This window comes from Gracilinanus agilis, chromosome 3 (assembly GCF_016433145.1).
Source record: "Gracilinanus agilis isolate LMUSP501 chromosome 3, AgileGrace, whole genome shotgun sequence".
Taxonomy (NCBI): Eukaryota; Metazoa; Chordata; class Mammalia; order Didelphimorphia; family Didelphidae; genus Gracilinanus; species Gracilinanus agilis.
Genome location: NC_058132.1, coordinates 422649128 through 422663329, shown reverse-complemented (window position 1 = coordinate 422663329; position 14202 = coordinate 422649128). Strand labels below are relative to the sequence as shown.

The window sequence follows — 14202 nt, the reverse complement described above, 5'->3', positions numbered from 1 at the left end:
CTATTGGAAAAGCAAGTAAAGACTTTATTTATAAACATTGAATAATGTCATGTCAAGTGCTGTTCCTGGTGAAAAGCAAAGTGGTCATTATTATCTATTTTGGTTCTTATTATAAGGGAAGATTAGAACTAGAAGGGGTCTTAAAGCTCATTTAGTTTAACTCCCTCATTATTATAAATAAGGAATTTGTGCCCCAGAGAGGTTGTGATTTGCACAAGATAATAGTTATTGTAGGACCTGATGTTGAAGTATAGTTTTTACACACATAAAGAAGCTAATATCCTTTAATTCATAAAGAGGGAAAGGAAAATAAAAGAGACAATTTCACACATTTAATTCCCTCTTGCTATTGTTAGGAATGTTTCTAGACCTACCTTTGATTAAAGAAGTCATTTTGTAGGTTTCTGTTTCCTCAATGGTTGGACTAGACAGTTTTTTAAGGTCTCTTACACATCTAATTAATTTTACATTTGTTATCTATATAGAATATACTCATATCTAACATATGATCTGCAAGTATTTACTTCTCTATTTTCTGCATAATAAATTCCCTTTTCATGAAAAGCAACTATCCTTCCATTGACTTAAATAAGAGAAAGTATTTCATGAGCAAACCAGAGACCCTCTGGAACACTGTCTTTAAGGTTAATAAAATGGAACTTTGTTAAAAAATGAAACAACCTCATGTAGAACTCTTTGAGGAACCTCAGAATGAAACTCCTTTATATCCATTTTTATATTGAATTCTACTCTATCATGAATATTGTTTCAAGATCAAGGCAGCACTGAGTTTATTTTTATCTTTCCAGTCCTACTTAAGTTGGCAAAGATAAAATCCTTTTTAAAATTTTGTAACTTATGAAAACTTCTTTGAAGGAGAAGATTTTGCAGAATTTTCTAAGCACATAAATACAACAATTATTAGCAAAGCATCGCACTAAAATTAAAACTGGAGTGGAGAAAGATTTGAGGCAAGAAGACCAACCAGAAGGCTATTGAAGTATCTCAGGTGTGAGTAAAAAAAGTAAAAAAGTAAAAAAAGAAGTAAAGGATCATTAGATTACAGATCATTTTGCATTGTTATTGGGGAAGGCTGAGAAAAGATGTAAAATAACTAGAAAAGAAAGAAGGGATCAGATTAAAAAGGGCTTTAAATTCCTTCTAGTTCCTTCTACAAAAGCATTATAGCATAGTCTCTAATAACTTTGACATGCTAGGCTACTTGTTCCTATCACTTTAATCTACTAAGACATAAAAACTATGATGAGTTTTATATAGGTTTTTATGTGGCAGGAAATGAGGAAAGATCATGTAGTTCACCTTACATCCCAAACAGAAATTCCTTTTCTGTCCTTTCTGTGTCTCTCATACTATCTATGTGAACTTGAACAGATCATTCAATCTCCTTGGGACTCATTTTCCTAAATTGTAAAATGACAGGATTGGCCTAGATGTCCTTTATTAGTATTTTGAACTATAAAATATATTAATATATTAATATGCAATATATTGTAACTTATATCTGTAGGTCTTCACTCTTTACTTTGGATCCTAGCAGAAAAACTGAAATCCCTTTTCTACTTAAAAATTCATCAGATATTTAAAGGTAATAACCATGGTCCCAAAACACCAAAATCTATTCTATAAACTAGATAATCCCAGTTCTTTAAAAGGGTCCTTATATAGCAGCTTTCTAATATCTCCTTTTTATAGAAAGGTAGTAAGGTGGGACAGTAGATAGGACACAGGAGTTAGAAAGAGGAAGACCTGAGTTCAAATCTTGCCTTAAATACTTACCTTACAAGTCAAATAACCTCTCAATCTCAGCTTTTTCAAAATAGTACCTACCTCCCACAGTTTCCTGAGAATCAAATGAATTAATGTATATAAAATACTTTACCAACTTAAAAAAGCTATATAAATGTTAACCATAATGGTGATAGTGATGATGATGGTGATGGTATATGTGAGAATCACTTTTGGGGCAGCTGGGTAGCTCAGTGGAGTGAGAGTCAGGTCTAGAGACAGGAGGTCCTAGGTTCAAACCTGGCCTCAGCCACTTCCCAGCTGTGTGACCCTGGGCAAGTCACTTGACCCCCATTGCCTACCCTTACCACTCTTCCACCTATAAGTCAATACACAGAAGTTAAGGGTTTAAAATAAAAAAAAAAAGAAAAAGAATCACTTTTGCTCTAGTTCTGGACCAGAGCCTTGGTTGGCAGGGCAATTATTTGAACAAATTGCTTTCTCAATCTAATCAAACCCTGTACTCTTAATTTGAATTAAATTAGATAAAACTTCACAGAATTAGAGAAATCCTACAGCTTCCAATTTAATTTAGATTAACTAATGAATCATTCATTCACTCATTTAGGAATATTTATTGAACAATTACTACATAAGATTCTCCTTATACCCAAAGAGAACACATAAAGATAACTAAAACCCAAAAGCCTACTATGAAAAAGTTTATAGTATCTTCCAGTTACATAGCAGAGATTTTGGCATATGAATTGTCAACAAACTTAGATTGGTGAGGACTTCATGATGACTCTATCCTTGAAATTCCATTACCCTTGTGAAAAAGACCCTTTGCTTTCCTGTAATAAGCAGAAAAACAAATTTGGGAATGGACGGAACAGATGTGAATAAAAACAATAAATAAAAGTTTATTCCTTAACTCTCTTAATCATTTAAATGCCAAGGCGAAGATTTGATTATTCACTCCAAATGTGCAAATGCCTACATTTTAGGGAAAATTCTTTCCAGGGGAAAAAATAAGATTAAAAGTAAATAAGGAAAAGAAATGTGAAATAAACACTTGGAAAAGAGATGCAGTGGCTGAATGAATGAATGAATGAAAGAAAATATCATTTATTATATTCTAATATATTTCACTTTATCTTGGAGCATTTTATTATATTCCAGCCACATTGCTAAACCTCTGACTTCAAGAGTTCCCATAATGCAGAAGACAATAGTTAAAGGAGAAAGGTGGTGAAGGAGAAGTTTTAGGGTTTTGTTTTGTTTTTAGTTTTCTTTTTGTTTTCACTTGTGTTTCTAAATTTAAAAAAATTATCAAGAATTTTTCCCTTCTTACTCTCTTTATTCCCTCCACCCCCAGCCCCAAAAGAAAAAAGAAAAAGAACTCATAGAAGGGGAAAGTTTGTTGTCATTCAGGAAAGTTCCATGTTTATACCTGTGAAATCCTCATAACTAGAAATGAAAATGCTTCTTAAAACGTTGTTGTTTCCATATACTTTTTTTGTCAAAGTTTATACTTCCATATTTATTGAGAGTATTTGCTCCAGAAAGTAGGATTTGTGAAAAACTTACTCCAAAGTCTCATATAGATATGTACATCCCTATAAGTAGACAGGATTTGGGCATTCCAGCCAGAGAATAATGTCTGGGAGGTTCTAGCAATCATGAAAGACAAAAGCAGATAATTAAATTAGTTAGCATTTATAAAGAGTTGAGATTTTTAAAGTGTTTTACAAATATTATTTCATTTTTATCTTCACAACATTTGGAAGCAGGTTCTATTATTATTTCCATTTTATAAATGAGGAAGCTGAGGCAGATAGAAGGTTAAGTAACTTGTCCAGATTTACATTACAGCTAGTTAATCTGGCCTCATGCCAGATCTAAACATCAGTATTCCTGATTCCAAATTTTAACTGCTTCCTCTCTGAAGATTAGCTTAGCTAAGTAGAAAGCAATGAAGAAGACATCAATAGCTACTGAACTGCTGAACTTCTTTCTCATCTTGTTGAAACAAGGATTTTTAACCTTTTCAGTGTTATAGACCCCTTTGTCAAGCAAATATGTAAAATATACAAAAAATATAGAATTATAAAGTAAATCTATATTGAAATAGTTATCAAACTATTAAGAAAAATAAATACCCCCTGAATTCTTCATCCCAGTTTAAGAATTATAATCTAAAATCTTTATGAGAATTATCTGCATCCAGGAGGAGATTATCCTTTATTAAAATATGAGAAGAGAATGGGTAGGATTTCAAGAACAATAGAACACATCTTAATAGTTACATGATTGATTTGTAAACATTGCATTAAAAACCACTCTGTTTTAAATTCTGTTGATGGTGGAAAACGTATTCCACACAGCTGAAAAAAAATATAGCAATAATGTTATTATATACATACATATATACAAATACATGCAAGAAACCTTACTAAAAGTTCATATATGATACTAGGGATCATATAAGATTATTTGATAGGTTTGGCCTCATAACAAGAGGTAGTACAGTTTAGCTCTCCCCACAACTGCTACAACAAAAATATGAGTCTAGAGAAAGAGGTATAACTTAAACTTCACTTTTATCTGATTTGATTAAATGAAGGTAAGGCACATACAAATATATACAAGAACATATATAAAAAGGTTTGCTATAAAAATACATGTACTCAATAGGGTAACAAGAAGGAAAGGGGAGGGAGAAGAGTGAACAATGAAAGAGAAGATAAATTCTGGAAGGAATTATTGAGAAGCAGAATAAACTCTACGGTAGTAGGGTACATGTTGAAGGAGAAGTTTAAGGAAAGAAAGTAATCATCTGTGATTGAGGCTAAGTAAGGAAAAGAGAAGAGGAGAAAGTGTAGAAAGGCTGATGGCAACAAACAGAGCACTGGTGCTAAACAGAATCCTCTCACACCACACTCTACCTTTTTTTAAAAAAAGGATGGGTAAAAAGGGAAAGGGTTAAAGAGTTTGGAAATAAATACAAATGAATGATCATGATCATGAAAGTCAATAAGATGAACTTGCTCACCAAAGAGAATGGTATAACAATAGATTAGAAAGCAGAATCCAACAGTACATAATTTACAAAAACTACTCTTGAATCATAAGAATATACACAGTTTAAAAATAAGAGTAGCTAAGTGGTGCAGTGCAAAGACTGCTGGATTTGGGGAGTCAGGAAAACTCATCTTACTGTGTTTAAAGTTGGCTTCAGACCCTTACAAGCTGTGTGGCCCTGGACAAGTAATTAAATTCCATTTGTCTCATTTCTTTCATTTGTAAAAGGAATTAGAGAAGAAAATGGCAAACTACTTTATCTTTGCCAAGAAACCCCTGAATAGGATCATAAAGAGTCTGAAATGACTGAAAGCAACTGAACAACAATAAAAATAAGAGACTCGAGCATATTATGTTTTAGCAAAAAAAAAATTAAATCAATGTTAACAGTCATAATCTCAAAGTAGGCAATTGCAAAAATAGATTTTATTAAAAGGAGTAAACAGGGAAATTACATTATGCTGAAAGGTACCATAGGCAATGAACTGATATGAATTCAACATATGTTGGAGGCAACTCTAATGCCAGTATTCTCTTAGTTCTGATTCAATATTGGGATGAAATTAGGCACTTAAAATTAACTAAACATTTAACAAAAAGAGGTTTATTTATGTTCCCCAGTATCTGTATGGAAATACATCTGCTCAGTGGAGTGGGTAAGGGATAAGAAGATTCACAAGGTCGTAAGAAGGGCCCCAGCTGCATATGGTTGAGACTTTTTATTCCCTTAATAACAATTAAGCCAGCTAAGGGAAACAGAATCAATCAGGTACCAGGAGCACTTTATTTCCTTTTAAGAAAAACTATTCCCTATGTTCTTTAGAAATGTTGGTAGCTGTTATTAATATTGCAACATAAATGGCAAAGCTAAACATGTGACAGGGAGAAATAGATGAACAAAAACTATAATAGCAGGGAGCTTTTCAGACCCAGACAAATCTGTTACAAAAAAATTAGAAGGAAGTTAAAGAGTCAAATAGAAATTTAGAAAAGTTAAATATAATAGCTCTCTGGAAATTTTTAATAGGGAGAGAAAACAGTATTCATGTTTCTCAGCTAGCAATGTTATCTTTGCAAAAATTGATCTTATAGTATTCCACAAAAACCTCATAAACAAATGTAAAAAAGCAGAAAATTAAATATGTACTTTACTGACTCAAATGCAATACAATTTTATTCAAAAAGGAACTTTTAAAGTTATAACAAAAAGTTAATTGGAGACTAACTTCTTCCTAAAGAATTGGTGGATTAAAAAAACAAAGCACAGAAACAATAGATAATTCACAAAGAAACACCATATCAGAATTTGAGAGATTTAACCAGGTAACTCCTTTAAGGAAAATTTATAATTCTGAACACATTCACCAATTAAAGAAAGAAATCAATCAATTGAGCATGCAACTAAAAAAGCCTAGAAAACTAACAAATTTCTAAAACTCAAATAAGCCTCAAAATGGAAATGCTTAAAATAAAAAGAAAATAATAAAATTGAAAGCAATACACATTTAATTTAAACATTTGATTTTTAGAAAGAAAGAAAAAAGCCAAAGTATCAAAGTCAGAAATAAAAAAAGAAAATCCACACCAAATTAAGAAGGAATAAAGAGTTATTACTTCAAATTGTTTTGTCCAATGACAGGCAACAAATGGATAAAATGAAAATGTGTGGATTCATAGAAAAAAAATAGAACGATTCAATGACTATCTGAAAATTTAAAAAAATTTTAAGGCACAAATGATCTCCCAATGCAAAAGAGACCATAGATAATTATATTTAAGATTCAAAATATAACAATGTTACATTAAGTTACAACATTAATTATTTTTGTTAGTTATAAATTACATTGTTAATACATTAAGAATTTGCAAAAAAGAGAAAAAGAAAATATCCTACCAAATTCCTGCTGTGATGCCAGTTTTTTCTTTAAACTTCAACCATAGAAACCCAAAACAGAAAGAAAAATATGCATATATGTACTTAAATGTATATGCTATGCATATATATATATATATATAAAGAGAGAGAGAGATACACACACACACATATAATGGGTGGGTGTGTATTTCAAGTATGTAAGAAAGACCTATATTTCCAATGAACAATGGAATCTATTTCCAAATCATAATGGCAATATTGATTCTAAGAGGGAAGGTAAAGATTTATTAAAATTAAGCATTTTAGTTCATATAATATATATAATATAAAATAAAACCACTCAAATCATCCATATTTCTATATACTGCTACTAATAAAACCCAGCCTGTGTGTGTGTGTATATGTATATGTGTATATACATATATAGACAATGGAAATGCATATTCATATTTATATATGTACAATTATAAAGCACTTTAAGGAAATGAAGTTTAACTAAATTAGAGACCATTAATTGTCCATGTATAAGCTAAGCCAATATCATAAGAATTATAATACTACTGAAATTAATTTATAAAATCAGTATCACAGCAATGAAACCACCAAATGGTTACATTATAAAGTCAGGGAAAAAAATAAGAAAATTCAACTGATGAAACAACAGGTCAAGATTTTCAAAAGCTGGAAGGAAGGAAGCCTTGAAATGCCAGATCTCAAACAATAATGCAAAGCATTAATCATTAAAAGTATTCAGAATTGGCAAAAAATAAAGAGATTTATTAGTGGAACGATATTAGACCAACTGAAGGAAAATGAAATCAGTAGTCGTATTAGATGAACTGAACATATTTCATTAACTAATTAAAAGATTCACCTTTTGACAAAAAAAAGTACTGGGAAAACTGGAAAGTAATTTGGCAGAAATTCATTCCTCAGGGAGTTTCTCTTACAAAAGTCTCATTTCAAATATATATATAAATGTATATATATATATACACATATATGTATATATATACATATATATGTATGTATATGTACATATACATATATATGTGTTTTTGTTTTTATATATATTGGAAGGGTTTTTTTCTTCCCTTGATATGACCAAATAAAAATGTGCTTGCTTATTGAGCTTACTTCTGAATTGTTTTCCAAAATGATTGTACCAGTTCATAATTCAACTTCAAGTCACTCCAAAATTGGTCCAGTTTCATTTCATGTCAGTTCCTACTCCCCAAGAGTTTTTAAAATCATCACTTTCTTCATTTCTTATGAAACAATAATTTCTAATGAACATTACATTCATATACCACAATTTGTTCAACCCAATTAAGAGGCATTCAAAACATTGTTAGCACAGAAAGTGCTGCTATAAATAATTTAAATGTATGATCACTTTCTTCTTATCAATGACATCCTTGGAGTATAAGCCTAGCAATGGAATAACAAGGTAAAAGGGTATTAAGTAAAGTCACTTTACTTAGATAATTACAAATTGTTTTACAAGATATTTATACTGATTCACAGATTCATCCACTATACATATATAAGGTGCATATATATATTGAGTACCAAAACCTGAACAGAGGAATTTAATACATTTTTTCCATTCAACAAATGTCCTTACGTAGATATATTAATTTTCTTTTCTACTTTATCTTTTGTAATTGCCTTTTATCTAAATGTTTTAGAAGCAGCTAGATGGTACAATGGATAAGGTACAGGGTATGGAGTCAGGGAGACCTGAGTTTAAATCTGGTCTCAGACACCTATGAGTTATATGATCCAGGCAAATCATATAATACTTACTTCAGTTTCCTCATCTTTAAATTAAGGATAATAACAGAACCTACTTTTCCTGGTTTTTGTGAGGATCATGACATAATATTCGTAAAGTGCTAAGCAAAGTGCCTGGCACATAGAAGGAATTATATACATGTTTATTGACTTTACCTCTTATCTCCTTTATTTGGATACGAATCCTCCCCATAACTGTGAAAGATGTGTGATCTGTGTCTATTCTATTATTTCTTATGCTATGGTTTTTAATAAGGTCACATATGCATTTAAATTTTTTTTAAACCCTTACCTTTCATCTTGGAATCAATACTGTGTATTGGTTATGAGGCAGAAGAGTGGTAAGGGCTAGACAATGGGAGTTAAGTGACTTGCCCGGGGTCACACAGCTGGGAAGTGTCTGAAGCCAGATTTGAATCAAGAATTCCCATCTCTAGGCCTGGCTCTCAATCCACTGAGCCACCTTGCTTCCCACTATCCATTTTGAATTTATTGTAGAATATGTCAAGCATTAGTTTAATTTCTGCAGTTCTGCCAATATACTCAGAAAGGTTTATTTAAACAGGAAATTCTTTCTTAAATAATTTGTTCTTGTTCTTTTTGAACACTGAGTTATTAAACTGCATTGTTTCTGATTCCTCCTTTACTATTCTGTTCCACTGGTCTTTTTTTTTATACCAATAGAAAATGATTGTGATGACTATTGTTTTGTAATATATTTGTAGGTCTGGAAGTTTTATTTTCCTCCTCCTCTTCAGCCCTAACTTCATGATTTTCCTTAATGTCCTTGATATTTTCTCTCTCAAAAATATTTTATTTTATTATTCTGTAAAATAACCATTTGATACTTTTAGTGTTGTAGTATTAAAATGTTAAGTTAATTTGGATAAGGTGGTCATTTTTATTATCTTGGCAAGGTCCAGAAAAGGTTATAGAATATTTCTTCTTTATTTAGGAGTTCTTTATTTCTTTAAGGAGCACTTTGTAATTGAATTTATCTGTATATTTTATACTTCAGTAGATTAACTCCCAAATATTTTATTGTTTTTGTAATATTGAATGGAAGTTCCCTTTACATCATTGTCTCTTGGATCTTGTTATTAAGATATAGAAATACTATTGATTTTTGTGAATTTATTTTTGTAGACAGCAACTTTGTTAAATCTATTTTTTCAAATAATATCCTTTATCTGTTATTTCTTAGCAAGTTATCGCAAAATTATCAAAGAAAAATCTTATTTTCTTCTTACCCATCTATATCTTTAATTTCATTCTCTTATCTTGTTTCTTTTGCTAACATTTCTAGAACCACATAAAATAATAAGTTCAGAGATGGGTAAGAGTGTCTTTGCTCCTGTATAATTTAGGAAACATATCTCCATTTGATATTATTTTTACTTCAATTTAAAATATTTTTTATAATTTAAAAGGTCCCAAAATGCTTGCATTTTGTAAGGTTTTTAGCTAAAATGAGCATCATACTATCTTAAAAGAATTTTCTCCATTGCTTGAAATAATCATGTGATTCACACTGATTTTGTTTTTAATATAATTGATAGTTTTCTTAAGGTTGAAACATTCTGTTATATCTCCATTTTGGTCCTACTGAATGATCGTATTGATCTATTGTTTTCCTTTGTTTTATCTTTCTTTGTCTAAAGTATTATAAAGCTTTGCCTCATACAATGAGTCTATTGTTTTTTTCTTAGTTTTTTTTGGAGAATAGTTTATGTACTTTGTGTTAATTTTTATTTAAATGTTTGATAGAAATCTCCTATGAAGCTAGAAGTTTCTTCTATACCTTATTTACTTCTTTTGAGGTAAAATTATTTATAAGGCTTTTTTGTTTGTTTTCTATTAGTTGGGTTACTTTATATTTTTTCTTTTTTTTTACAATTTCTTTTTATTTTTTTAAACCCTTAATTTCTGTGTATTGGCTCATAGGTAGAAGAGTGGTAAGGGTGGGCAATGGGGGTCAAGTGACTTGCCCAGGGTCACACAACTGGGAAGTGTCTGAGGCTGGATTTGAACCTAGGACCTCCCGTCTCTTGGCCCGACTCTCAATCCACTGAGCTACCCAGCTGCCCCTTACTTTATATTTTTTCGAGTAGTCCTCATTAAAGTCAAATGATGCTTAATTTTCTCTCCTTTACTTCTTTTCCAGTTTAGTTGTTTTTAACATCTAGTTTTCCACATTTTTGCCCATTTTTGAGTCATTTGATTTTACTCTAATATTTTTTTATGTCTCAAAGAGTTATTGATATCCTTTTGGTCTATTCTGGTTTTAAGGATTTTATTTTTAGGCTAAGAATTACCACTTCCTCACATAAGCCTCTTAATATCCTTCTAATTCTCTCCTCAAAATTTTGTTTAAAAATTAATTTTATTTTCCCAGTTAATAAAAATCCATTTTCTTCATCCCAATTCTTCCTCCCATTAAAAACAAAAAGACCTTATAAAAACGAAAAATTCAAGGAAAATAAATTCTTAAGTTAACCATGTCCCAAAAGTGTATATTTCATTCTAATTCCTTAGTTTGTTACCTCTCTACTATAGGGAAACTCTGGACCTATCACAACTACCCCTTAATTTTTCCCTCACAATTCTGTAACCCCTCATTCATTACCTCTACCTAAACTACTCTGGTCTTGGAACTCATTTCATCTAAACTATTAAAATGCTAGCCTAGCATTTCCTCTTGTAACTAATCTGTTTACTTTCCAATCCATTCTGCACACTGTTTCTGGAATAATCTTACTAAAGCCCTGCTATGATAAATTCATTCATCTGTCCAAAAAAAGAAAAAAAAATATTAAGACCCTCTGCAAATCTAGTTCTAACCTACTTACCCAACCTTATTTTGAATTACTTCCCTTTGTGTAATCTGTATTCCAAGCTGAATTGCTCTATAATCCATTGTCAAAAGCCATTCATATGTATCTATAACTCTATGATCTTGTTCTATCTTTCCTTGCCTTTGGCATGTGGAATATCTTTTGTTAAGTTGCTAACTAAACAATAAGATCTACTATTTTCCTGAAAAACTTTAAGTAACATTTGTATATTCTAAATTCAGAAATCTTTGAATTTGGTGCTCTGGATAAAACTTGCTAAACTCTTGAGCTCAGTAGCTTTATTATATGTATCTCTATATTCTCCAGAACCTACATTATAGTTCATTGCTTAGTTTACATTGAACTGAACATTGTATCATGTTGATTAAAGTAATTTGGAATTCATTGGAATGGCTATTGAGTATAAATATTATGTGTTTACATTGACCAAATTGAATAAGCAGTTTGAATAAACTAAATAACTGGTTGAATAAACAGCTTTTGTAGAGAATGATGAGAAAAAAGGACTTCAAGTCTTATATATTAAGTACTGTTAGGGTTATTTTTCTCAACCAACTAATATTCCAGATAATTAGATTAACTATCTTTTTTGAGAGTTTTCCACCTCAATATTTCCAATGTGCTGTCTAGATACTTTTTCTTCTTTCCTAAGATTATCTAAACTCCATCCATTCTCTTAGGGTGACTCAAATCTCATTGTATCTTCTCTGAATACTTCAGACCACATAGGTATTTCCATTTTTAAACTTATCTTTTAGTTTGATATCCTCAGTCAAATAAGATTTTTCTACATCTCTGACCATTCTAGAGAAACAGTTTGTATACAGTCTGATGCCTGGATGAATAAGCAAATATTATTTTTATAATATTAGCATATCTTTTGTTTTTATGCAAATTTTTGAAAATAATTTAAAATAGTATTTTCAACCAATTTAACAGATTGTTTTATCAGTCATCATGCATACATACTTCTGCATACTAGTCCTCCAAATAATTTTTGAAAAAAATATGTGTAGTACAGAGATCTCATATTATCTTGACTGATAGAAAGGGCCACAGAGTTCATATAGGTTAACCCAGTGATGGGCAAACTTTTTAAAGAGGGGGCCAAAGGAAAGGAAATGCTCATCTGTCAGTCAGTTTCTAAGGCAACTCTTTCGAAGTTTCATTGTATTGTATCCTACTCGTATTCATCAGATTAGGAATAATGTCCTGTGGCCAGATAGAACATTTCAGCACCGTCCCCTCCCCACCCATCTGGCCTGCAGGCTGTAGTTTGCCCATCACTGGAACCTTTAAAAACATAGGAATAACTTCTAAAACTTTCTTGATGAATGGATATCCAGTCTCTACCTAAAGACTTCTAGTGAGACAAAATCCTTCTACTTTCTAAAACAACTCTTTGCACTTTAGACCAACTTTAAATTTGAAGAAAACTTTGATTAAAAAGAATCAAAATCAGCCTCTCTTCAATTGTCACCCATTATGCATGTGATTTTGTCAGTAATGAGGAATGGTAGTGTAAAAAGTCCTCCCATAAATGTTGATAAAAGCTCAGCTGAAACTCCTAGGTCCTTGAGATACTGAGAGTGTAATGGACTTAATCATGGTTATAAAGAGCATGTTTCAGAGTCAGAATTTGAATGTAGGTCTTCCTGACTCTGAGACAGATACTGTTCCCACACTGACTCATTCTATATAAGTCCTTCAAAAACTGAAGTTATTCATTTCTCCTGATTCCTTCTATAGGATTAAGAGAGTACTCCTGATTCTCTTGGAGTGTCATCTTTCTAACTTAGTGCTAATAATATCCATTATTGCTTATTTAATTCTGTACATAAACAGAAATTAATAAACTGGTTGTCACTAAAAAGTATTGTCAAAATGACTATAACTTCATCTTCATTCCTTTTGTAAGGCAAGAAGTTCTGGATTGGTATTGATTTTATCTCTAGCTGTCTTGAGTATTGTTTTTTCTTTCTTAATTAGGCTCCCAAGAAACACTTGCAAAATGGCATTATTCGAGGCTACCAGATAGGTTACAGGGAATACAGCACAGGAGGCAACTTCCAGTTCAACATTATCAGCATTGATACCACTGGAGATAGTGAAATTTATACTCTGGACAACCTAAATAAATTCACCCAGTACGGCCTTGTGGTACAAGCGTGCAACCGGGCTGGAACAGGACCTTCTTCTCAGGAAATCATTACCACTACCCTAGAGGATGGTAGGTGTTTCTAATTGTTTGGCTGGCATAGGCCAGTATTAAAAATTATTACTTTTCTTCCCCAAAAAGTAACAAGTAATTTTTGCCTCATCTAACTGTTTTCTTTGGGTAACAGTCTAGTTTTTCTCTTGTCCTTAAGCTTTTCTCTTGTGTTACTAGGTTTATGTTCATTTCTTGGAGGAGGAGGAATAACTTTATGTTATGTTATTGAAAAGGCAGTATGTAATTGAATAGATATTTTATTTCATTCTTGGGGTTGTAGTGTGATTTGGTCAAAACTCTAAATAAGACTTTCTTGTAAAGGCAACATTTTTTCTATCTTTGAGTTGCACTATTGCATTTCAAAAACAAAACAAATGAAGTTATCTGTTTCTTCCTGTTACTGAAAATGGTTAGCTAAAATATAACCAAATAATCTACTCTAAGAATATACTATATCCATTTTATTTTTTTTAAATCCTGTATTGGTTCCAAGGCAGAAGAGTGGTAAGGGATAGGCAATGGGGGTTAAGTGACTTGCCCAGGGTCACACAGCTAGGAAGTGTCAGAAGGCCAGATTTGAATCCAGGACCTCCCATCTTTGGGCCTGGCTCTCAATCCACTGAGCCACCCAG

The 14202-nt window shown here is 31.5% G+C and overlaps 1 protein-coding gene across 1 annotated transcript in view; it reads left to right on the top strand.

The window, feature by feature from the left end:
• DSCAM (DS cell adhesion molecule) overlaps positions 1-14202 on the top strand; it is a 607061-nt gene that overhangs the window by 388691 nt on the left and 204168 nt on the right. Inside the window, exon 15 of the mRNA XM_044669244.1 lies at positions 13348-13588. Coding sequence (XP_044525179.1) covers positions 13348-13588 — 241 coding nt within the window. The remainder of the gene's footprint in view (positions 1-13347; positions 13589-14202) is intronic.